At 38.9% G+C, this 25,567-nt stretch overlaps 1 protein-coding gene across 2 annotated transcripts in view; it reads left to right on the top strand.

Moving 5' to 3' along the window:
* The window catches only part of LOC150075172 (polyamine-transporting ATPase 13A3-like), a 409,674-nt gene that overhangs the window by 230,247 nt on the left and 153,860 nt on the right, over positions 1 to 25,567 (top strand). For both annotated transcript variants that reach the window (XM_090388296.1, XM_090388295.1), the window contains 2 exons: positions 3,957 to 4,110; positions 22,990 to 23,110. In XM_090388296.1, coding sequence (XP_090244422.1) covers positions 3,957 to 4,110; positions 22,990 to 23,110 — 275 coding nt within the window. The remainder of the gene's footprint in view (positions 1 to 3,956; positions 4,111 to 22,989; positions 23,111 to 25,567) is intronic.

Here is a 25,567-nt window from a genome sequence, read left to right as displayed (position 1 = left end):
CTCCCTATCAATTAATTACTAACAAAATAAGTTTATAGAACACTTAATAAAAACTTTTATATTCTCTAAACTTAGCTGTTCAGTTTAATTACAACTGTATATTTATTACTCTTCTCCTATATATTATTATTTTCTTTTTTTTTTTTCTCTCTCTCTCCTCTTTCTGTATATGTATGTTTCTTCACAAGCAACACCACATCCTTACATCACAATACTGCATTTAATCTATGAATTTCTTTTATTCTATATTAATTGTGTGGAAAAAAGAAATAATAATTGCCAAATTTCTATTTGTCCAATATTAATGAAATTTGGAATGGCTTGACAAATATTTTTAAAAGACCCAAAGTTCAGGAGCACAGGTTTTGAGAACAAGTGGAGAAATACCATCGGGACCTGGAGCTTTCTTAGCATCAAGATTCATCAAAATCCTTCTGACATCCTTTTAACAGAAGACCAGGGGGCATTGAATGTAGTGTGTTGGGAATGGTGGGAATTGTTTTACCAAGATCATTAATACATGAGTTGAAGAAAAATGGGATGCTAACAGGTCAGCTTTATCCTTGGCTGAAGTGATAACAGAACCATCTGGTTTGGACAGAGGTGGGAGCAGAGATGGGCAAAAGTTGTGGCCAATAGCTTTAGCAAGAGACCAGAATGCTCGGCTACCATTAGGGCAAGAAGCAAGTTTTCTACTCTTAGCCTGTTCAAACTCTAGTTTTGATTGATTAATAACTGCTTTACAATTGTTGCGAGCTTTGGTGTAGGCAAAAAATGAAACTGGAGAATTAGAAACAAGCCAATTATGATATGCAACATTCTTCTCTTGAACAACCTTAGCACATTTATTGGAAAACCAAGGTTTAGATAAAGGACGAGATTTTAAAGTGGAGTGTGGGATAAAGGATTCCATTCCTGCAAGAATAATTTCACTGACACGATCTGAGCAAACGTTGACATCAGAAGTTTTGAAACAGTAATCCAACCAAGGAAAAGAAGAAAAGAAGTCTCGCAGGTCATCCCATTTTGCATTCTTGTAATGCCAAACAACATGAGGTTCGGAATAGCCATGATATAAAGGTTCCATTGGAGAAGAGACAATCACCAAGTTGTGATATGAAGTGCCTAAAGGACCTCTCACTTCGACCGTGTACTTAGAAGGGTTGTTTGTGAGAAAAAGATCAAGCGTATTGGCTGTATGATGAGGATTGTCCAGTATTCTTGTAGGTAAATGAACAATCTGTGCAAGGTCATTAGTAATTGCAAAAGCCTCAGCATCTGGACCAGCTGGGTCGGTGTGACTAGGAAATGGAAGCCAGCTGGAGTTGTGAACATTAAAATCACCAAGGAAAATTACCTCACTGTTAGGAAAGTTGGACTGGAGAAAGTCAAGTTGCAAAGAGAGGAAGTCAAAGAGCTCCAAGTGATTAGAGGAGTTGGGAGAACGGTAGAGACAACAAATGAATTTGACACAATGAGGTAGAGAGATTTTAAGCCAGAGAAGATCAAAGAGAGGAGATTCCAAATTGCCAAGTCTTTGACAGGGAATATCAGAACGGACATATGCACAAGTACCACCTTTGAGGTGAAAGGAATCATATAGCAAATAATTTGGGCATCTGAGATGAGCAGTAGTTGAATCAACCAATAACTGAGATTCTGTCAGAGAAAGTACATGGGGTTTGGCAGACTGCAAGTGGAAATGGACATTGTTGAGATTAGAATTGAGACCACGTATATTTGTGAAATGAATTAGGAAGTGCTTGGGAGGTTTAGATCTTTTCGCAGATAAGCTTGCTCTATCAGTTTGACAATTCATTGTGTATTCAATAGTAAGAAAACATGGGTGAGACATGCTGTATGAAGTAATGAAATTTTGGATATGGCATACACATGGTAAGAATATACCCAGATCCTTGACATAACGTGGCCTCGACAATGCTCCCCGCATACACACTATTCGGACTCCCTCCAGTCACTATCTGGCAGAGTAGAGGTAGCAAGATTATACACTAGCTGATCCGGAAACCTCCTAGAGAGTTACCAATAGGTTCGGTCAGGTGTACTAACTAGCGGCCAGCCTGCGAACACCGTTTTAGAGCTGTACCCTCGAAATGTAAGGAATATTGGATCTCGCCACAATGTTCATCATAACCTCAAAAGGCATCAATCATACTGCATGATGGAAGAGATAGGGAAGGGTTTACCGGAACTTAGCTCTAGAGACTAAACATGGGTTCCACCACTTCAAGCCTCCAATAAGCAAAGTGGTGGTATTGCACCGGTTGATGAGAGTCATCTACCACCTAGTACTGCCTGGTAACATAGAGGGGCGGCATTCTTCCATGTTGTGTGGCCGCCACACCTCGACTCCTGCTTACATTGGTTCACACCTGGGTGGTCACCCACCATGTACTTGTGCATGGGGTTATACCCAGGATTACTAACAGGTCCCACCATCGTGAAGGTGCAAGCAGAAGATTTGGCTGCCACAGACCGTCCGGACATAGCCGAAATTGGGTTCACTTGACTTGAGTGTCACCCGAATATCAGTTCCATCAGCGTTTTAGACTCCCAGGTAGCAAGTACAGCTTGTCTGTCATATCTGAGAAAATGTCTGTGACAACCTCAAGGACCAGTTATTGCCTTTGCGAGTTAATTCCATTAAAATATAACTGCAATTAAAAAAACACTGTTACTCCCCAATATTCACATCTACTTAGAACATGATGCTCTTCATACAGTTAAATATCAGAGTAACTGTTTTTTAATTGTAGTTATATCTTAATGTTAAAATAAGTTTATCAGGCTAGAATAGTGGCTGTTGTCTAAATCAAGTTACTGGACACCTTACCATCTCCAAGGTTGCTTTATTTCTCATTATTAGAAACAATCCCATAGAAACTAATTGTTAACAACCTGGAACATTGTCACTCTGATTCCAACTATAATTGGAAGACTAGATTTATGAGATGTCCATAAACTCATCATTCTGTCTAAAGATGAATAGAAGAATCACTGACGAACAAACAGAGAAAATATGTCCATCTTTTTGTCAGCTAGGTTTTTGGGTAACATGCTCTCAGCTAACATGTTCCGTATTTTCAATGACAAAATCATCAACCTTTAGAGGATCTGAGAGGATAAAGGTTCTAGGACAGTGGTTTTAAAAGTCTTATGCTACTTTACATTTCTGAAACAATTATGATATATTCTTGTGAACCTATAATCTACTAGAGTTATATCTTTTATACGTGTTTAGAGCATACCGTAAATATTTATACAGTTGTTAAGTGTATATAAGATTTCTGAATTAGAGTGTATGTTTAAATGTTTTTATTATGTATAATCAAATTGCATAATTTTTTGTAATGCCCTCTTTAGCATAATGGATACAATGCTGAGGAAAGTGTGATTTAACTTAAGAAATAATAATAAACGTGATACATATTTTCAGATTTGTTTGATTTTTATCTCCAAGGTTTTTCCTATTGTTTTCTCAATACATTTTTTGATGCCAATCCAAATTTCGTTTCTCCTCAATTTAACCCAGGACCCAGAGGCTCACATCTGGTGAGTATGGGCTTGGCACACCCAGGGTCCTGAGCTTGATATCATCATTCTTCTCTTTCTTGGTGATTCTCTTCTACTTTCTCTCTCTCTCTCTCTCTCTCTCTCTGGGTGGTTCAGAAATTTTTTTTTTTTTTTGGCTGGTGCAGCATAAGCCTCAGGCTTTCTTGCACCATATGCCTAATAATAATAATTTCTTCAACCTCCTTTAATTGTTTCTTCGATTATTTTCCCTAACTTAATTATCTCTTTCAATCAGTTTTTATTATTACCAATAATTTTATTATCATTATGCATGTACTTTTTCTGCTTTTTAAAAAAAATGTAGAGTTTATATAATATGCACACATATAGAGTACAAACATGCCATTTTTCTTCCTGTCCAGCCAGTTTCAGTCACAGCCATCATACGTCAGTTTCCATTTGAATCTTCACTTCGAAGAATGAGTGTAGTCACCAAAACACATGGAACTGATCATTTTGAAGTCTTTCTGAAAGGGGCACCTGAGATGGTATCATCTTTAAGTTTAGAACACACAGGTACGTAAGATAAGTTACAAAAATAAATAAATAAAAACAATACTTATTGGCCAAAATATTAGAAAACATTCCCTCATTAATGGCAATCAGTATATGTCTAGATTGATTTCTACCAGTCTAGATCATATGATGGTAGATGTTACACTATTCTAGTCATAATATGGTTGCCATTTGTGATGGGGGGTTAAAGCTAATGTATTCCATGATCATATACAACATTCAAGAGCATCCCATAAATTTTAGTTGGTCTGAGATTTAATGACATGAAATTAACTGATACCACATGATGTCATGATCTGCACTGTACCCATGAATAGTGGGATTTAATTATCTGGCATTACATGTACATTTTTACTGGTGAAGAGGATCATGTTAGGATTAGCATTAGTAGAGGCATATGATGCAAGAAAGCAAGCTTATTCAGCATCAGCCAAAAAAAAAAAAAAAAAAAAAAAAAAAACAAAACAAAACAACCACTACTCCCATTTCACCCCTCCGTTCGTTCGAAATACCTGTCCAGCTGAGCCTTAAATTTATTTAGGCTATCAACTTCAACAACAAGCGATGGGAGTCTATTCCACAAACCAACTGCCCGCTGGCTAAAGGCAAATTTCCACACATCTATCCGACATCCGTCCTTCCTCAATTTGAATTTATGCCCTCTCAGGTGATTATTCTGAGCAAGAGGAAGAATCCCATCGGCATTGAGCATGCTCAAGCCATTCAAAGCCTTATACACCTCTCTATCAGATCACCTCGCCGATGCCTAGTCTCCAGGCTCTGTAATTTGCAAAACTTAAGCCTTTCTTCGTAAGAGCAACCCTTTGTTCCATTCACTAATCTTGTTGCCCTTCTCTGTACTCGTTCGAGCGGCTCTACATCCTTCTTGAAATGAGGCCTCCAGACCTGTATACAGTACTCAAGGTGTGGCCTGACCAATGCCTTATACAAGGGAATAATCACATCCTTATCCCTGCTAGAAAAATTCCTGTATATCATTGACAAGACACCATGAGCTACTCTTGCAGCTCGTCTGCACTGCTCAGAGAACTTCATATCTGCTTGCACAATTACCCCCAGGTCCTTTTCATTCTCTACCACTGTCAGCGTAGTACCACAGAGTTGATACGTTGATCTGGGGTTACTGTTTCCCATATGTAGTACTTTACATTTGTCAATGTTAAACTTCATTTGCCACCTCTCAGCCCATCTGCTCAACCTTTCCAGATCCTGTTGCAGCAGCATAGTATCAGTAGTGTCCTTAACAACCCTGCCAACCTTGGTATCGTCTGCAAACTTGGACATTAAGCCTGATACACCATCATCAATATCATTTATAAATACAGAAAACAACAATGGACCCAACACTGAACCCTGAGGAACTCCACTAATAACATTAGTCCACGTTGAGCAGTGTCCATTGATTACCACTCTCTGTCTTCTGCCACTCAACCATCCCTTTATCCATAGCAGCAATTTGCCTCCAATGCCACACTTCTCCAATTTGTGCAGCAGTCTTCCATGCGCAACAGTATCAAAAGCCTTTCTAAGATCCAAATATATAATATCAAAGTTATTCCCTGCATCCAGTTCTTTTGTGACTACATCATAGTATCCAATCAAATTGGTCAGACAAGACCTGCCCTTAACAAAACCATGCTGTGTCTGAGCTATAACTGAATTCTTGTCCAGATGATCCTGCAGTGCTTCTTTAACCAGTGCCTCCATTAATTTTCCTGGAACCGAAGTTAAACTAACAGGTCTATAATTACTTGTGTCAGCCTTTGATCCTCCTTTGTGAATTGGGGTTACATTTGCACATGTCCAGTCCATGGGTACCTCCCCTGAGTCCAAAGAAGCTCTCATAATTATGGCTAGGGGTTTGCTTACTTCCTTTGCTGCCTCCTTTAATATAACTGGATAGATCCCATCCACCCCTGGTGCCTTTTTTATGTTTATCCTCAGCAATTTCTCCTCCACTTTCCTCTCAGTTATTAGAAAATAATCTAGCTCACTGCCAATGTTTACTTCACCTACGACATTCCCCTTCCTGAATAACTCCTCATGTGTGAATGTAGATGCAAAATACTCATTTAGATTGTTAGCCACCTGAGCAGGATCCTCAACTGTTGAACCATCAACATCCAGTGGACCAATCTGATTCATCCCTTTCCTTCTTGAGTTTAAATAGGTAAAGAACTCTTTTCTGTTTTTCTTTGCGTCCTTTGCCAAGGATTTCTCATAATCTGCCTTTGCCTGCCTAATCTCCTTTGTGACTTGGTTACAGACCAACTTATATCTATCATAGTCTTCCATGTCACCCATTAATTTGTATGTATCCCATGCATTTTTCTTCTCTGCCATATGTCTCATTAGTTCATCTGACAACCATTTAGGCCTGAACCTTGAACAATATTTCTTGGTTGGTATGTAAAGCCTGGTAGCTTCCAAGATTAGTTCCTTGAATGCTTCCCATTTTGAATTTGCTGTTGGTAACATCATCAGTTGGTCCCACTGTATAGAATTTAAATACTGTCTCAGACCATCATAGTCGCCTTTACGAAAGCAAAAACCCTTCCCTTTGCCTCTGATGGTAGTTACCTCCTTGAGTAAATCCCACTTCAGCACACTGTGATCACTGCCACCCAGTGGTTCCTTTATCTGCAGATTCCTAATGCATGAAGAATCACTACTGATAATCAGATCAAGAGTATTACTCCCTCTAGTTGCCTCTCGAACATGCTGCTGCAGAAAACAATCATCCAATAAATCCACAAAAGCCCTGCTAGTGTGTGAGTGACCAACCCACAAATTCCAGTCAATATCTGGGAAATTAAAATCCCCCATTATAAGACTCTCTGATTTACTGGCCCATTCTATTTCCCTGTACAGTATCTTATTATACTCATCAGAGTCATTAGGCCTATAGCACACTCCTACTCTCAATTTTGATTTACCTATGCTTATGTCACACCAAACTGACTCGACACTGCCCTGTCCATCAATGTCGACTGGCTTCACTTCCTTGGATTTTATGTGTTTTTTAACTAATAGCATAACCCCTCCTCCCCTCCTGTCCTGTCTATCCTTTCTATACACATTGTACTCCCCAAAGTCCAGTTCTGCATTCCTTATATCTGTGTGACACCACGTCTCTGATATCCCAACAATATCTGCCTTTGATGTTTTGAGCAATACCTCAAATTCATCAAATTTATTTACTAAACTCCTAGCATTGGTGTACACGCAAGTATACCTGCACTTGTTTCTATTCTTAGCTACCCTAACACAACCCATGTGTTTACTTGTATCACAATGACTTCCAGCAGTCTCTGATATATCCTGCATCTTGTTTTTCAGGCTTCTGCTCATTCCAATAGAAGCAGTGCAAGAATCTCTTTCACCTCTGCCAGTGGCTACTGTTAATCCATTAGTCTTTGTCTCCCCCCAAGCTAGCAGTTTTCCGACCCACCTAACACTGCCTCGATAGCATCAGCAAATATTCTTGCACCCTTTCTATTTAAGTGTATCCCATCCCTGTAGAAGCAATCTCTCCTGTTAACAAGTACATTCCAGGCTGAAAAAAATTCTACCCCTTGAGCCTTGCACAATCTTTCCAGGGCCGAATTGATCGACAAGGCTCTCATCGTATACTCCCTCCTATCGTGTCTGGGCAGAATTGCAGACACTTTCAAATTTAACCCTACTTCACGGCTTTTTTTCAACAATGACCTGTACTTGTTAAGTAATTCCGCTGGTCTCCTACTCTTAATGTCATTAGTGCCAACGTGTACAACTATATCACCTTTTGTGCCCTTAAAAGATGATATCTGCTCTACAACGTCATCAACCCTTGCCCCTGGCAGACATACCCTGGTCCTGTTCCACCTATCCTTTTTACAAAGCATGTTCCCCGTTTCCCTGACAATAGAGTCACCAACAACTACTAGTTCCTGTGGGACCAGCGCATTCTGCCTTGGGGGCTGCCTCTGTGTTGCAAGATGACCAAGTGCAAGCTCTGGCGTTGATGTGGGCAGCTGAGAGCTTGATGGGCCCCTCAATTTATTTCCTTCGAGGGCATCCACCCTGTCCTTCAAGGTCTCATATAGGCCCATAACAACGCCGAGTTGTCGCCTAATTTCCTTGCACTCCTTGCATCGTGCACACACAAAGACATCCCCCATGGCAGTATCATGTCCCGTACCCGATTGCTCCGCAAACATCAAGCAAACAGTGCATCTTAAAAGGCTGTGATTCAGAGGGCAACTGTCCCTCTCAGTTCTCCCCTGAGTCACAGCACTCCCATTAGCTTGAGCCTTTTGCTTTGCTGATCTGGTCAGAGTCATGATTTCGATTTAAATGTCAGTAAAATTACAATTTCAGAACAAAATTAAAACCTTAAACTTGTATCTTAACACAGTTATAACGCTATATTTATTTTTCAGTATCGAGTGTTATCTACGAGTTCCCTTTATATAACTTCCGTATCAAGTATGTATTAATTATTTGTTACGTTTGTAATCTAAGTCGTTATATATATATATAGTTAAAAGAACAATTTAATCGAGTTAGATTAAAATATTTATTAGTAGGCTAGTAAAAAAAAAAAAAAATCAAATAATGTAAAATAAAAATAAAGAATTCATCCACTAGAGCAAGGGTTCCCAACCTTTTTTTGCTTGTGGACCCCCTGAGTCCTAACTTTACGTATGTGGATTTAATGTAGGTGGATGTCTATACAGGAGAGTGGTATCTTAAAAGTCCACATTAGAGTCAGAATATGTAATTAGGAAGGTGAGAATGTCAGACGTTCATAGGGATGGTCTGGGTTTATAATGCTGAAGATGTTAAAAATGTTATGAAATGCTGAAAACAAAGTGATGTAATTAAATGTTAATACTGCAAAAGAATATTAAAAATGACATAAATGCTACGAAGTGTTACAAAGGCCTTGGCTATCATATTCAGTTGTTTCAACCTCAACACTGCTCTGTGCCAACTTGCCCAGCACTGAACTGATGACCTCAGAAACACTGTGCCTGGTAATATGATGAACAAAATTATGGAAATCTGATGAGATTCTGTCACAATAAAATGCTCTTCTCCTTAGTATTTTTAAAAAATTTCTTTTGTAGTTTTTCAACTTTAACAGAGGTTTTTCCAGATTAACCCCCCCCACCAGGAGATTTCCACCTACATATAAACTCAGTCTCCACTATTAATCCACGCACGCATGCACATATATGAAGGGATATACGGTAGGAATTATGAATGTATATATTTTACAGTATGCTGCATTGAAACTGTAAAGAATATTTTGAAGGCATTTGAAAGTACACAAAGCATACTGAGCTGTTTACATGTCCTTTATAACTAGCACTTCCTGATATAATACAAAAAAAAAAAAAAAAAAAAATCAAATAATGTAAAATAAAAATAAAGAATTCATCCACTAGAGCAAGGGTTCCCAACCTTTTTTTGCTTGTGGACCCCCTGAGTCCTAACTTTACGTATGTGGACCCCCATATACGCACATGTAATATTCCTAGATGAAATATTTATTAGTAGGCTAGTAAAAGCTAATAATTAAACAATTCCAATATAATATAAAAAATGTAAATTACAAATTTTGAAAATTTTAATTGATAAAACTGAAACATATTTTTACTTGTAATGACAGAATTAGTAAAAAAAAAAAAAAAAAAAAATACTATTTCAAACAACATATATAAATTTATTCCTAAGGCTATTAAATAGGATCCCATTAAACAGGCCCTACTAATGAGATCCTTGTGGCTGATGTTTTGATATTAGCATTTTAATATCTGGCTCCAATTTTGTGAGAGTCAGACGAAGATCACCTCTTTTTACTATATCAAGTCGATTATGATTTTTTGTTAACAACTATGTTACACGACTAAAGCCAGATTCCACAAGATAAGATGATGGGAAAACAATGACATACATTTTAGCTTTCTCCCATAAAAGCAGATATTTACATGCAATGTCACTATTCTTCCATACATCATGCTTTCCTTTTTTGAATAGACTTTGGACTGTCTCATCAGACCGCAATTCAACAAGTTCCTCTTGTAAATCAATTTCAACTTCAGCAACATTTACCTCAAATGGAATCAGCACCCAATCTAGGATGTTCAGTTCTAGTAGGTCCTTGAACCGAACTTGCATGTCTTCATAAATTTTTTTTTTAAATGATCAAATACACAACACAATCATCATCTTTTAAATCACTTCTAACTTTTGTATATTTATCAATGATATTGATGAAGGTATATCAGGCTTAATGTCGAAGTTTGCAGATGATACAAAGGTTGGCAGGGTTGTTAATGACAGTAATGGCAGTGTGCTACTGCAACGGGATCTAGATGATTTGGGCAGATGGGCTGAGAAGTGGCAACTGAGGTTTAACCTTGACAAATGCAAAGTACTGCATATGGGTAGAAGTAACCCCAGAGAAACGTACCAACTGTGTGGTACTACACTTAAGGTGGTAGAAAATGAAAAAGACCTGGGAGTAATTGTGCAATCAGATATGAAGCTTTCTGAGCAATGCAGACAGGCTGCCAGGGTAGGTCATGGGGTTTTGTCAATGATATATAGGAATTTTGCTAGCAGGGAAAAGGATGTGATTATCCCTCTGTATAAGGCAATGGTCAGGCCACGCCTTGAGTACTGCGTACAGGTCTGGAGGCCTCATTTTAGGAAGGATGTAGATTTACTTGAGCGTGTACAGAGAAGGGCAACAAGATTGGTGAGGGGAACGAAGGGATCCTCTTACCGAGAGAGGCTAAAGTTCTGCAAATTGCAGTGGCTGGAGACTAGGCACCTGCGCGTTGATCTGATTGAGGTATATAAGGCCTTGAATGGGTTGAGCACGCTGAATTCTGATGGGATCCTTCCACTTGTTCAGATTACGAACCTAAGGGGGCATAAATTCAAATTAAGAAAAGACAGATGTAGATTAGATGTGCGGAAATTTGCCTTTAGCCAGCGGGTGGTTAATTGCTGGAACAAACTTCCACATCTCGTGGAAGTTGATAGGTTGAATAAATTTAAGGAGGAACTGGACAGGCATTTGGAGGGAATGGTGTGTTTTTTTTTTTTTTTGGCTGATGTTGCATAAGCTCATACACTTGCTTTCTTGCATCAAATGCCACTGCTACTACTACTACTACTTAAGCCTTTCTTCATAAGCGCACCCCTTTGTTCCTCTCACCAACCTTGTTGCCCTTCTCTGTACTCATTCTAGCAACTCCATATCGTTCCTAAAATGAGGCCTCCAGAACTGTATACAGTACTCAAGGTGTGGCCTGACCATTGCCTTATACAAAGGGATAATCACCTCCTTGTCTCTGCTAGCAAAACTCCATGACATGCTCTGGAAGCCCGTCTGCACTGCTCAGAGAACTTCATATCTGACTGCACAATTACCCCCGATCGGTCTTTTTCATTCTCCACCTCCCTGAGTGTAGTACCACACAGTTGGTACGTTTCTCTATGGAGTACTTTGCATTTGTCAAGGTGCCTCCGTAGCCAGGTGGGCAGGAGTAGCAGTGTGTAGCACACGCTTCTTGATTAGACCGGGGTTTGAGCCCATCACCACCAAATATGTAGGATGCGGAAAGGTCAGGGAATGACCACCTCATATCCCTGGAGCAATATGGCCTTAGTTGCTAATGCTCCTAAAAACCAAATAACAACAACAAGCATTTGTCAATGTTAAACTTCAGTTGCCACTTCTCAGCCGCCCATCTGCCTAACTTTTCGAGATCCTGTTGCTGTAGCATACTGTGTTTACTGTCATTAACAACGCTGCCAATCTTTGTGTCATCTGTACAATTGGACATTAGGCCTGATATTCCTTCATCAATATCATTGATAAATACACAAAACAACAATGGCCCCAGCACCGAAGCCCGGGGACTCCGCTAATAATATTAGTCCACATAGAGCAGTGTTCATTTATTACCACTCCTTGCCGTTTCCCACTCAACCATCCTTTTATCCATAGCAATAACTTGCCCTTAATGCCACACTGCTCCAGTTTGTATAGCAGTCTTTTATAATAATAAATATGAAAGTTACCTCAATATCCAAATAGGAGATCTTTTTTCAATTTCTGGGATAAAATCAGATAAATTAAATATTAAAATTACATTAAATTAAAAACACCGAATTCAAATAAATAACCTAAAATACCTTGATATGCTCATACTTCCTGTATGTGAACCCTCCAAGCACTGGAACACGCCGACATCAACCAGCCCCAGACATCAGATAACCCACGCACTAAAGAACACTGAGCACATTTTTGGAAAAAATAGACCTTATTTTAAAATGCGTAATCTTTTATTATTAAAACCCAAATCTCCTTCCTACAAACACCGGTAATGTTCCTGCATTATAATAGCTATCACCTGTTCATCTATAAAAGGGTAATCTTTTAATAATAAAAGATTACACATTTTAAAATAAGATTTATTTTTGACAGAAATGTGCTCAGTCTTCTTTAGTGCGTGGGTTATCTGATGTCTGGGGCTGGTTGATGTCAGCATGTTCCAGTGCTTGGAGGGTTCATGTATAGCATCCAATTCCTTGTTACTGCATCAGAGTATAAAATCAGATTGGTCAGACAAGATTGCCCCTTAACAAATGTATTCTGTGACTGCAATATAATTGTATTCCTGTCAAGATGGTACTGTGTTGCTTTTTTAGCCAATAACCCCATTATTTTTCTTGGAACAGAAGTTGAGAAAATAGGTCTGTAGTTATTCATGTCGCCTTTTGATCTCCCTTTCTGAATTAAGGATGCATTTGCACATTTCCAGTCCATAGGGATTTCCCCTAAATCCAAAGATTCTCTCATAATTATGGCTAAGCCTTTGTTTGCCTCCTTTGCTGCCTCCCTTAATATAATTGGATCCCATCCATCCCAAGAACCTTTTTTATGTTTAGCTTCAACAATTTCTCTTCCACTTTCCTTTCAGTTATCACAAAGTCATTTAGCTCCCTCTTAGAGTTTGATAAACTTCTGCCATCCCCTTCCCTAAAGAATTCTTCATTTGTGAATATAGATGCAAAATAACTATTCAGTTCTGTCAGCAACCTGAGCAAGATCATCAATTGTTGAGCCATCAACAGGAAGTGGATGACGTGATTTTATTTAATTCCTTTCATCTATGTTAATATAAACAAAGGAATGTTTGCTGTTTTTCTTTGCATTCTTTGCCAGAGACCTCTTGTAATTTGCCTTAACTTGCCTAACCTCCTTTATGATTTAATTGCAGACTAGTTTACATCTGTCATAGGTTTCTGTATCACCTGATACTTGTATATGCATTCCACGCTTTTTATTCTCTGCCACGAGTCTCATCAGTTCATCTGATGAGACTTGTGGCATCAGTTCATCTAACATCGATTTAGGTCTGATCATCTGACATCGATTTAGAGCCTTGAAGAGTATTTCCTAGATGGTATGAAAAGCCTAGTATGATTATTTCTATGATTACTTCTATGATTATTTCCCTGAATGCTTCCCATTTAGAATTTGTTCTTGGTAACAGCATCAGTTACCTACAGCGTACAATTTAAAAACTATCTGAGACCACTGAAATTTACCTTATAAAAGCAAAAGCCTTTCCTTATACCTGGTAGATATGTTTTTAAGTAAATCCCACATCAGTGCACTGTGATCACTGCCACACTGTAGGTCTTTTACCTGCAGATTCTTAATGCATTAAGAATCATGGCTGGTAATCAGATCCAGAAGAATATTGCCTCTTCTTGTTGCCTCTCTAACATGCTGCTGTAGGAAACAGTCATCCAATAAATCCACAAAGGTATTTTTAGTGTGTCAGTAACCGACCCACAAGAATCAGCCAATACTGGAAGTTAAAATTCTCCATTATAAGATATTTTGATTTACTGGCCCACTCTTATTTCATTTGATAGCTATTTGTTATTCTCATCACAGTCATTAGGCCTTTAACACATTCACTTTCATATTTCTAGTGCTGATGTCATGCCAAACTGACTCAGCATTGCACTGGCCACTCATGACAACTGGATGCACTGACAGATTTAATATGCTTCTTAACTAAAAGTATAACCTCTCCCTCCAGTCTTTTCTGTAAACATTGTACTCTCTGTGTTCAAACTCTGCATTCCTTATGTCTGAGTGACACCATGGCTCCGATATCCCTACAATATAATGCGCCGACCGGGCTAGCCGAGTGGGTAAAGTACCTGCCCGGCAACCCAAAGGTCGCAGGTTCGATTCCCGCCTCGGGCTTGGATCAAAGTACTGCAAAAACCTTGGGAGGTGCAGTATGGCCACCGAAGCCGATGCGTCAACAACTACCAAATCAAACCAAAACAATATAATGCATTTGATGATTTGATCAGTACTTCAAATTCATCAAATTTATTTATTATTATTTTTTTTTATGAAAACCCCAAACACGAGAGGTATTAAAACCTACAGTACTTAGTACTGTGCTTGGGTTGGAGGTTGAGAAGACGAAAGAAGATATTTGTTGACATTGGACTTGAACTTCTGTAGATTGTAATTTTCAGGAAATACGTATGAAGGAAGGTTGTTCCAGAAAACAGAAGTTGAATGAATAAATGAGGAAGATGAAAAGTTGGTTCTGTGGGTTTGAAGTTGGACAGTAAATGGATGTTGGCTAGTGGCGGCATGTGTTCGGACTGTTTTGAAAGAGAGAGCGGGAATTATAGAAACCAATTCAGAAGAACAGTGCCCATGGAAGTATCTGTAGAAGAGGCATACAGCAGAAACAGTACGTCTATGAGAAAGCAAGTGGAGAGACTCTGTTAGAGATGAATCATTAATTAACCTAACTGTCCTCTTCTGAATGGAATCAAGAAGCCTGAGAGGGGTTTTGGGGGCACCACCACCCCAGATGTGGGAACAATATTCCATGGCAGGGCGGATTTGCCATTTATACAGAGTGAGCAGCTGTTTGGAAGAAAAGTAACGCCGAGAGCGAAAGAGAAAACCAAGTTTTTTAGATGCAGAGGAAGCAATATTTGTAATGTGCTTGTGCCAAGAGAGATTAAAAGTCAGGTTAATCCCCAAAAGAGATATATCATTTTGCTTAGAAATTGGAGTGTCACCAAAGATAAGCATAGGAGCAGAAGAATTCTTTTTGCGAGATATAAGACATTACTGAGTTTTAGAAAGATTGAAAGAAACTAAGTTGTCTTTGCCCCACTGGAGAATTACCTGGAGATTGACATTTAAGGAACTGGTAGCAGATATTCGAGAAGTTGAAGCTAATTCAGCAGGGCAAGGTTTTTCAAAATAGAAAGTGGAATTTAATGTGTAATCATTGGCAAAACTGTGGATAGGATTTCCAGTCAATGGAAGAAGGTCATTAATATACAAGAAGAAAAACTTGGGGGAAAGAACTGAACCTTGGGGGACACCAGCATTAGTGGAGAAGTTAGAGGACAGAAAGCCACCTGGCAACCCAAAGGTCACGGGTTCGAATCCTGCCTTGGATCAGAGTAAATGCAAAAACTTTGGGAAGTGCATTATGGCCACAGAAGCTAATGCGCCAACAAATATCAAAAAAAAAAAAAAATCAGCGATTAAAGACAAAACTGGATAACCAATTACAAAAAACAGTTGGCAAACCATAAGATGGAAGCTTGTTTAGAAGACCTTTATGCCAAACATGGGGTGCCTCCGTAGCCAGGTGGGAAGGAGCAGCAGTGCGTAGCACAGGATTCTTGATTAGACCAGGGTTCGAACCCGTCACCACCAAATACGGAGGATGCGGAAAGATCAGGGAATGACCACCGCATATTCCCGGAGCAAAATGGCCTTAGTTGCTAATGTTCCTAAAAAAACCAAATAACAAACAAACATAACAAAATATGCCAAACATGATCCAAACCTTTGAGATGGCAAGAGCAACTGCTTGTGTTTCACCGAACTTTTCCATTGAATTAGTCCATAAATGGGTAACATAAGCCAGAATATCACAAGTGGATCGACACTGACAGAATCCATACTGGTGATCATTGATCAGACAGAAAGTTTCTAGGTAGTTTAAGAGTTGGCGGTTAATTGATTTCTCCATTACTTTAGAAAGAGCAGAAGTAATTGCAATGGGACGATAATTGGATGGGAGGGATTTCTCACCCTTTTAGGAACTGGCTGGATATGAGCAAATTTCCAAGCAGAAGGAAAAAAGCCTTTGGAATAAGAAAGTGAAAAAAGGCGGCAAAGAACAGGAGTAAGTTCAAGAGCACAGATTTTGAGAACAAGTGGAGAAATACCGTCAGGACCTGGAGCTTTCTTAGAATGAAGATTTGTCAAAATCCGTCTGACATCCTTTTGATGGAAGACCACAGGAGGCATCGAATGGAGCATGGTGGGAGGTGTTTTACCAAGATCATTAATACATGAGTTAGAAACAAAATGGGATGGTAGCAGGTCTGCTTTATCCTTGGCTGAAGTGACAACAGGACCATGTGGTTTTGACAGAGGTGGGAGCAGAAATGGGCAAAAGTTGTGGCCAATAGCTTTGGCAAGAGACCAGAATGCTTGGCTACCATTAGGGCCAGAAGCAAGTTTTCTACTCTTAGCCTGTTCAATATCTGGTTTGGACTGATTAATAACTGCTTTACAATTGTTCCAAGCTTTGGTGTAGGCAGGAAATGAAACTGAAGAATTGGAAACAGGCCAATTACGATATGCAACAATCTTCTCTTGAACAGCCTTAGCACATTTATTGGAAAACCAAGGTTTAGATAAAGGACGAGATTTTAAAGTGGAGTGTGGGATAAAGGATTCCATTCCTGCAAGAATAATTTCACTGACACGATCTGAGCAAATGTTGACATCAGAAGTTTTGAAACAGTAATCCGACCAAGGAAAAGAAGAAAAGAAATCTTGCACGTCATCCCATTTTGCATTCTTGTAATGCCAAACAACACGTGGTTGGGAATAGCCAATAGATAAAGGCTCCATTGGAGAAGAGACAATCACCAAGTTGTGATCTGAGGTGCCTAAAGGACCACCCACTTCAACCATGTACCTAGAAGGGTTGTTTGTGTGAAAAAGATCAAGCGTATTGGCTGTATGGTTAGGATTGTTCAGTATTCTTGTAGGTAAATGAACAATCTGTGCAAGGTCATTAGTAATTGCAAAAGCCTCAGCATCTCAACCAGCTGGGTCGGTGTGACTAGAAAACAGAAGCCAGCTGGAGTTGTGAACATTAAAATTACCAAGAAAAATTACCTCACTGTTAGGAAAGTTGGACTGGAGAAAGTGAAGTTGCAAAGAGCTCTAAGTGATTAGTGGAGTTGGGAGAATGGTAGAGAGAACAGATGAATTTGACACAACGAGGTAGAGAGATTTTGAGCAAGAGAAGATCGAAGAGGGGAGATTCCAAATTACCAAGTTTCTGACAGGGAATATTGGAATGGACATATGCACAAGTACCATCTTTGAGGCGAAAGGAATTATACAGTGAATAATTTGGACAACTGAGATGAGCAGTAGTTGAATCAACCAATAACTGAGATTCTGTGAGAAAAAGTATGGGGTTTGGCAGACTGCAAGTGGAATTGGACATCGTTGAGATTAGAATTGAGACCACGCATATTTTTGAAATGAACTAGGAAGCATTTGGGAGATTTAGATCTTTTCGCAGATAAGCTTGCTCTATTAGTTTGACAATTCATGATGTATTCAATATTAAGAAAAAGTGGGGGGGGGACATGCTGTATGAAGTAATGAAATTTTTGGATATGGTGTACACATGGTAAGAATATACCCAGATCCTTGACATAACATGACCTCGACAGTGCCTCCACCCCTGCATACACACTACTCGGACTCCCTCCAGTCACTATCTGGCAGAGTCGAGGTAGCAAGATTATACACTAGCTGATCAGGAAGCCTCCTAAAGAGTTACGAATAGGTTCGGTCCAGTGTACTGTCTAGCAGCCGGCCTGCAAACACCATTTTATAGCTGTATCCTCAAAATGTAAGGAATGTTGGATCTCACCATGATGTTCATCATAACCTCAAAAGTCATCAGCCATACTGCATGATGGAAGAGATGGGGAAGGATTGACTGGAACTTAGCTCTGTAGACTAAACACGGGTTCCACCACTTCAAGCCTCCAATAAGCAAAGTGGTGGAATTGATGTTGTTATCTACCATCTAGTATTGCCTGGTAACACAGAGGGGCGGCATTCCTCCATGTGGTGTGGGCGCCACACCTCGACCCCTGCTTACGTTGGTTCACTCCTGGGTGGTCACCCACCATGTACTTGTGCATGGAGGTTATACCCAGGATTACTATCAGTCCCATCATCATGAAGGTGCAAGCAGTGCTTCTAGTGCTAGTATACATGAACCAGTTCTAACTCTTAATTACTCTAACTCAGTCCATGTATTTACTTGTTCCGTGATGATGTTTCACAGCAGTGCTTGAAATATCCAACACATTTTTTTCAGGCTGCTGTATTTTCCAATAAGAGCAGTGCAAGAATCACTTTCACCTCTGCCTGTAGCTGTTGTTAAACTATTAGCCTACGTATCCCTCCCTCTAGCTATTATCCAACCCACTTAACACTTTCTCAGCTTCAGCAAATAGCCTTGCACCTCTTCTATTTGTATGTATCCCATCCCTATAAAAACAATCTCTCCTGCTAATAAGCAGGTCACAGTGAGAAAAATTTTATCCATGAGCAATGCAGTCTCTCTAGGGCCAAATTGATTTACAAGGATCTCAACATGTACTCCTTCCAATTGTGTCTGGGCACAATTGGAAGGAGTACATGTGTTGTAGACTCTTTCAAATTTTATCCTAACTCTCAACTTTTTCTCAACATTGCCCTGTACTTGTTAATTAAGTCCGCAGATCTCCTACTCTTAATATAATTAGAGTCAACGTATACAACAACGTCACTTTTTGTACCCTTAAAAAATATCTGCTCGGATGCATCGCCTCCCTTTGTGCATGGAGGTTATACCCATGATTACTAACAGTCCCATCATCATGAAGGTGCAAGCAGTGCTTGCAGTGATAGGTGGAATAGGACCAGGGTACAGACGTACCCTGGTCCTATTCCATCTATCCTTTTTTGCACAATATATTTCCCACTGCACTGACAATAACTACCTCCTGTAAGATCAGTGCATTCTGCTTTAAGGATTGCTGCATGTTGTCTGATGCTTAATTTTAACTTCTGGTGGTGAGTTAGGCAGCAGAGAGCTTGAACAGCCCATCCAATTTAATTCCTTTCAGGGTGTCCATTCTATCCTTCAAGCTCTCATCAAGACCCATCATAACACTGACTTTGTGCCCAGTATCCTCATACTCTTTTACATTGAACACCCGTACAAATACACCCCCCTTGGCTGCATCATGTCCCATTACAAAAACTTCTGCAAACAGTGCAAATCACACAAACAGCACATTTTTTATCTGGCTGTGATATGTAGAACTGTGCCCTTCAGTCTCCCCCCCCCCCAAGCCTCGACCCACTATTTGAGCCTGCTTTGCTGCTCCAGTCTGAATCATGATTTTCCTTTAAATTCAGTTTAATTTGAGAATAATACACTAAACTAATAGATACCTAAATGCAATAATACTTATTATGCTGTCAAGTTTAAGCTATCAAGTTTATGTTGTATCTGTTAAGCTATCAAGTTTACATTTTATGTATTATGCTATATTGTTACATTCATAGAATTTTAAATTAGTTATAGTATGCTGAAACGTTGCAGAAACTACAGTTTCACATTCCAGAATTTCATTGGGTAAGTGTACTGATGATATGTTTCTCCATCATAATAATGCAGTCACACAAGCTGTTGAACAACTGAAGAAATAATACCATTGAGGTGTTATTACTTCTGCAATTCAATTGTATTGCTGCATCCTTTCTATAGAGTGGATCTAGCACCCTCAGACTTTGTTTGGTTCTTACAGAATGCATTTCATGGACAGCATTTAAACATTGATGTCTTCACAAAGACAGCTAATATTAATATTGTCAGAATTGTTCAGAAAAAGCAAGGTTATACAGCATTGGCCAAAAAACAAAAAAAAAAACTTACCCACTTCATTTATCCATCCCCTCTCATAATCACTCCAATCCTCCTTTAAATTTATTCAGGCTTTCCACCTCTAAAGCACTGGAAATTTACTCCATCTCTGGCATAACAGGTCTGTTATGCATCCATCCTTTTTCACTTAAAATTTTTGTTCCCTCTCATGTGTCATTTGTGAAAGATACCACCACTATTAGCTTACTCAGTTCATTTAAAGACCTAAAAACATCAATTAGTTCTATACACAGATGTGTAGTTTTTCCATACATTGGAATTTATAGAACTCAAAGTCACAAAGGAGGTTATGCAAGCTAAGGCAGACTATGAGAAATCTCTGTCAAAGAATGCAAAGAAAAACAGCAAAGAATTCTATGCATATATTAATAGTAGAAGTTAGGGGTTGAATAACATTGGGCCACTTGATATCTATGGGTTAACTGTTGATGACCCTGCTTAGGTTGTGGACAAGTTGTATAGGCATTTTGCATCTACATTCACACATGAGGAATTCTTTAGGGAAGGGGAGGCCAAAAGTTTATCAAACTATAATGAGGAGCTAAATGACTTTGTGATAACTGAAAGAAAAGTGAAGAAGAAATTGTTGAAGATAGACGTAAAGGCACCTGGGGTGGATGAAATCTATCCAGTTATATTCAGGAAGGCAGCAAACAAGGTAAGCAAACCCTTAGCCATAATTATGAGAGCATCCTTGGGGAGGTCCCCGCGGACTGGAGATGTGTGAATATGTCCCCAATTCATAAAGGGAGATCAAAAGGTGACATGAGTTGTTTGTTTGTTATTTGTTTTTTTGGAGCATTAGCAACTAAGGCCGTATTGCTCCGGGGATATGCGGTGGTCATTCCCTGACCTTTCCGAATCCTCCGTATTTGGTGGTCATGTGCTCGAACCCCGGTCTAATCAAGAAGCATGTGCTATGCACTGCTGCTCCTGCCCACCTGGCTACAGAGGTGCCATGACATGAGTAATTGCAAACCTATTAGCTTAATGTTTGATCCAAGAGGCATATGATGCAAGATTTTCCGTTATCAGAAAATCGTTAAAACCTCAGTGTTTCAAAAACGTAAAGAAACTTCCTGTGGATTACACTGCAAACAAGAAAGCTTGGATGACTTTGGATATTTTTTGGGAATACATAAATGATTGGAATAAGGAGCTATTTAAAAAGAAGAAAAATATTTTATTGTTAGTTGATAACTGTCCTGCACATCGCCAGATTCAAAATTTGTCCAACATTAAGCTAGTGTTTCTGCCTCCCAATGCGACATCAATTTTACAACCAATGGACATAGGTGTAATCAAGAGTTTGAAAGGATTTTATAAAAGATTGTAGTTCTACAGCTGATCAGTCAAAGAGAACAGAAACTTACTGAGTCTATAACGATATTGGATGCTATAAATTTATTGAATGATGAATGGAACAACGTTACTTCAACAACCATATCGGGACATCTGGACAGGTGTCCATCTGGCAATCACACATGGATTTGTTAAGGGACGGTCTTTTCTAACCAATCTGAGGGGTTACTGTGATGCAGTGACCAAGGAACTGGATGCAAAAACTAATTTTGACATCATATTGTTGGATTTCCAGAAGGCTCTTGATACTTTTGCACATAAAAGACTGCAGTACAAACTGGAGCAATGTGGCATTAAGGGCATGTTACTGCTGTGGATAAAGGGTTGGTTAAGTGGAAGAAGAGTGGTTATGAGTTGGCACTGCTCTTTGTGGACTAATGTTATTAGTGGAGTTCCTTGGGGTTCGGTGCTGGGTCCATTGTTGTTTACAATATTTATCAGTGATATTGATGAAGGTATGTGAGGCTTCATGTCTAAGTTTGCAGATGATACAAAGGTTGGCAGGGTGGTTAACGACAGTCAATCACGGTGAGCTACTGCAACAAGATTTAGGAAAATTGGGTTGATGAGCTTGAGATATGGCAGTTGAAGTTTAGCATTGACAAATGCAACAGTACCACACAGTTGCTGTTTGCAGTACCACCCATATGCAACTGTGTGGTACTGCATATGGGTAGCAGTAACCCCAGAGTAACTTATCCACTGTGTGGTACTACACAAAGAGCAATGGAGAATGAAAAAACCTGGGGTTTTGTCAGTGATATACAGAAACTTTGCTAGCAGGGATAAGGAGGTGATTATCAATTTGTATAAGGCCATGGTTAGGCTGCATCTTGAGTACTGTCTGCAGGTCTCACTTTAGGTTAGCTGAAAGGAACAAAAGGGTGCTCTTACCTGGAAAGGCTTCAGTTCTGCAAATTGCAGCATCTCAAGACTAGGCACTTGCTGGGAGATCTGATTGAGGTGTTTAAAGCCTTTATTGGATTGAGTAAGCTGCATGTTAATGGCATTCTTCCATTTGCACATGAGAGGCATAAATTCAAGTGCTTGCTTTCTTGCACTATTTGCCATTATTACTACTATAACTTCCAATTTACATAATTAGTTTTAAGATTATTCTGAATAATTTTTAAATGGATGTTTATTACAAGTCATACATGCAGTTAACAGTTGATTAATGTAATTAGAATACATTGCAAAAGTGAATTCACGAAGATGGGATTGGCTTTCCATGACCAGTCAGTGGAAATATATGTATTCTATGAAAGTTTCTGCCAACAATATTAAATACATTTACTCTAAAAAGTAATATATTACTGAATAACCTGCATAGGATATTTAAATTGCAATAATTTGTAGTTATCGTTCTATTGATCTTTAGTTCCAGATAATTTTAAAGAAATACTAGATACTTATGCAAGAAAAGGATTCAGAGTTTTAGCAGTAGCATCAAAGGCTTTACCAAATTTGATCAAATGGAATGATATTTTGAATATGTCACGGTAAGTGAAATTTCAGTTATAATAACTCATATTTAATAAACAACTTTGTTTGATCTCCTCATTTTTTTGTGTGTTTATTAATACTTGAAATGGTTTATTATTTCTTAAATTGTATAAAAAATTGTCTTCTACATAGAATTAACAAAAATAATCTTTACATACAGGAAACAGTTTCCCAACGCAAGGAAAATTGGTATTCAGCATACTAAATAAATTTTCTATTTGTTGATATTTCTGAATATGCTCTTTAGGATTCCCACTAAATTAACAGTTTATTTATAGATGATCTAATCATAAAAAAAAAATAAAAAGGACAAAAAAAAATAATAAAGAAGACCTAACAGTAAAAAAATAATGATGAGATCTAATAATAAAAGATATACTAGAAGGAAAAAATCAGAGTTAAATGAGTATCATTCAGTTTATTTATTCATAGTCTTTTATTAGATTTGAGTCATTTTAAAATACAATTGAACTTGGTTATAATGAGCACAGAAATAATGAGATCATGGCTTTAACGAGCAAAACAAAAAACCCTAATGATTTTAATTTACGCTTATTCCCATAGAATCACTATTATACTCACTGTTATAACGAGCGTATTACATGGTTATACCGAACAAATTTTGAGACAAAATCTGAAACAAATTTTGCTCGAGTAGTCGAAAAATCCCCAATTCTTGGAACAGACGAAAATGAAAAGGGCTATTTAGCTTTATGACCACCTGTATCGGATTAGCGGCCAGTTTATGACCTTGTCCTTCTGGGGATGGGGGTTATGTTGTTGTTATTTGGTTTTTAGGAGCATTAGCAACTAAAGGCCATATTGCTCCGGGAATATGCGGTGGTCATTCCCTGACCTTTCCGCATTTGGTGGTGACGGGCTCGAACGCCGGTCTAATCAAGAAGCGTGTGCTACTCACTGCTGCTCCTTCCCACCTGGCTACGGAGGCACCTATGGGGGTTATACAATAGTGCATTGGCATTCCGCTTATTGCATTACCCTGTTTACAGATTGTCTTGTATTCACTGAACCATAAATTTATTTTGGGACTTCTAAGAATTTTGGAAACGGGACTTCTAAGACCGTTGTATGCATTTCAGGACTTCTAAGAATGTTGTATGCATTTTGGGCTTCTATGAACTTTGTATGCAGATCACTTTACTATCATTTTAAAGTAAAATCAGTTAGAAACAAACCCTTCCATCAGAAACATGTCTACTGACAAAAGAAAGTCTCTTGATTCGCAAAAAAAAAGTCTGAATTATTCGTAAGTTCGAATGTGGTGCAAAAAATGTTGAAGTGAGTAAAAAGTTTTCTTTGCCCTCTTCAAGTGTATTCACATTGGGGAAGAATAAAGATGTTTACATATTGGCACTGGAAAAAAAGAACATAACCGGAAAAGGGGAAAAAAAAAAAAAATTAGCAAGTGCGAGATTACAAATTGATGAAGCATTGCTTCAGTGGTTCACCACATAAATTACAGGCCTCCAGATGTATACAGTACTCAAAGTGTGGTCTGACCATTGCCTTATACAAGGGAACAATCACCTCCTTATCCCCGCTAGCAAAATTCCTGTATATCATTGACAAAACACGAGGTACTCTTGCAACCTATCTGCACTGCTCAGGAAACTTCATATCTGACTGCACAATCAACCCACATCCTTTTCATTGTCCACTACCCTGAGGGTAGTACCACCCAGTGATACGTTACTCTGGGATTACTGCTACCCATATGCAGTACTTTACATTTGTCAATGTTAAACATCAGTTATCGCCTCTCAGCCCATCTGCTCAACTTTTCCAGATCCTCTTGCAGTAGTTTACTATCATTACTGTCATTAACAACCCTGCTATGCCTTCAGCAATAGCATTGATAAATACAGTAAACAAAAATGGGCCCAAGCGAACCCTGAGGGGCTCCACTAATAACATTAGCCCACGAAGAGCAGTGTCCATTGATTACCACGCTGTCTTCTCACACTCAACCATCCTTTTATCCATTGTAGCAAATTGCCCTTAATGCCATACTGCTCCAGTTTGTACAGTAGTCTTCCATGCGCAACAGTGTCAAAAGCTTTCCTGAAATCCAAGTATATGATGTCAAAATTATTTTTTGCATCCAGTTCCTTTGTGACCACATAGTATCCAATAAGATTAGCCAGACAAGACTTCCCCGTAACAAACCCATGCTCTGTCTGAACTAAAACTGCAGTCTTGTCTAGATGATCCTGCATTGCTTCCTTAACCAGTGCCTTGATTAATTTCCCTGGAACAGAAGTTAAACTAACAGGTCTGTAATTACTCATGTCACCCTTTGATCCCCTTTGTGAATTGGGGACACATTTGCACATATCCAGTCCACGGGGACCTCCCGTGAGTCCAAGGCAGCTTTCATAATTATGGCTGAGGGTTTGCTAACTTCCTTTGGTGTTTCCTTAATATAACTGGAT

The sequence above is a fragment of the Mastigoproctus giganteus genome, chromosome 14, assembly GCF_048544385.1.
Source record: "Mastigoproctus giganteus isolate SK-2022 chromosome 14, ASM4854438v1, whole genome shotgun sequence".
In the NCBI taxonomy this organism is placed as follows: domain Eukaryota; kingdom Metazoa; phylum Arthropoda; class Arachnida; order Uropygi; family Thelyphonidae; genus Mastigoproctus; species Mastigoproctus giganteus.
This window is presented reverse-complemented; position numbering and strand designations above follow the sequence as displayed.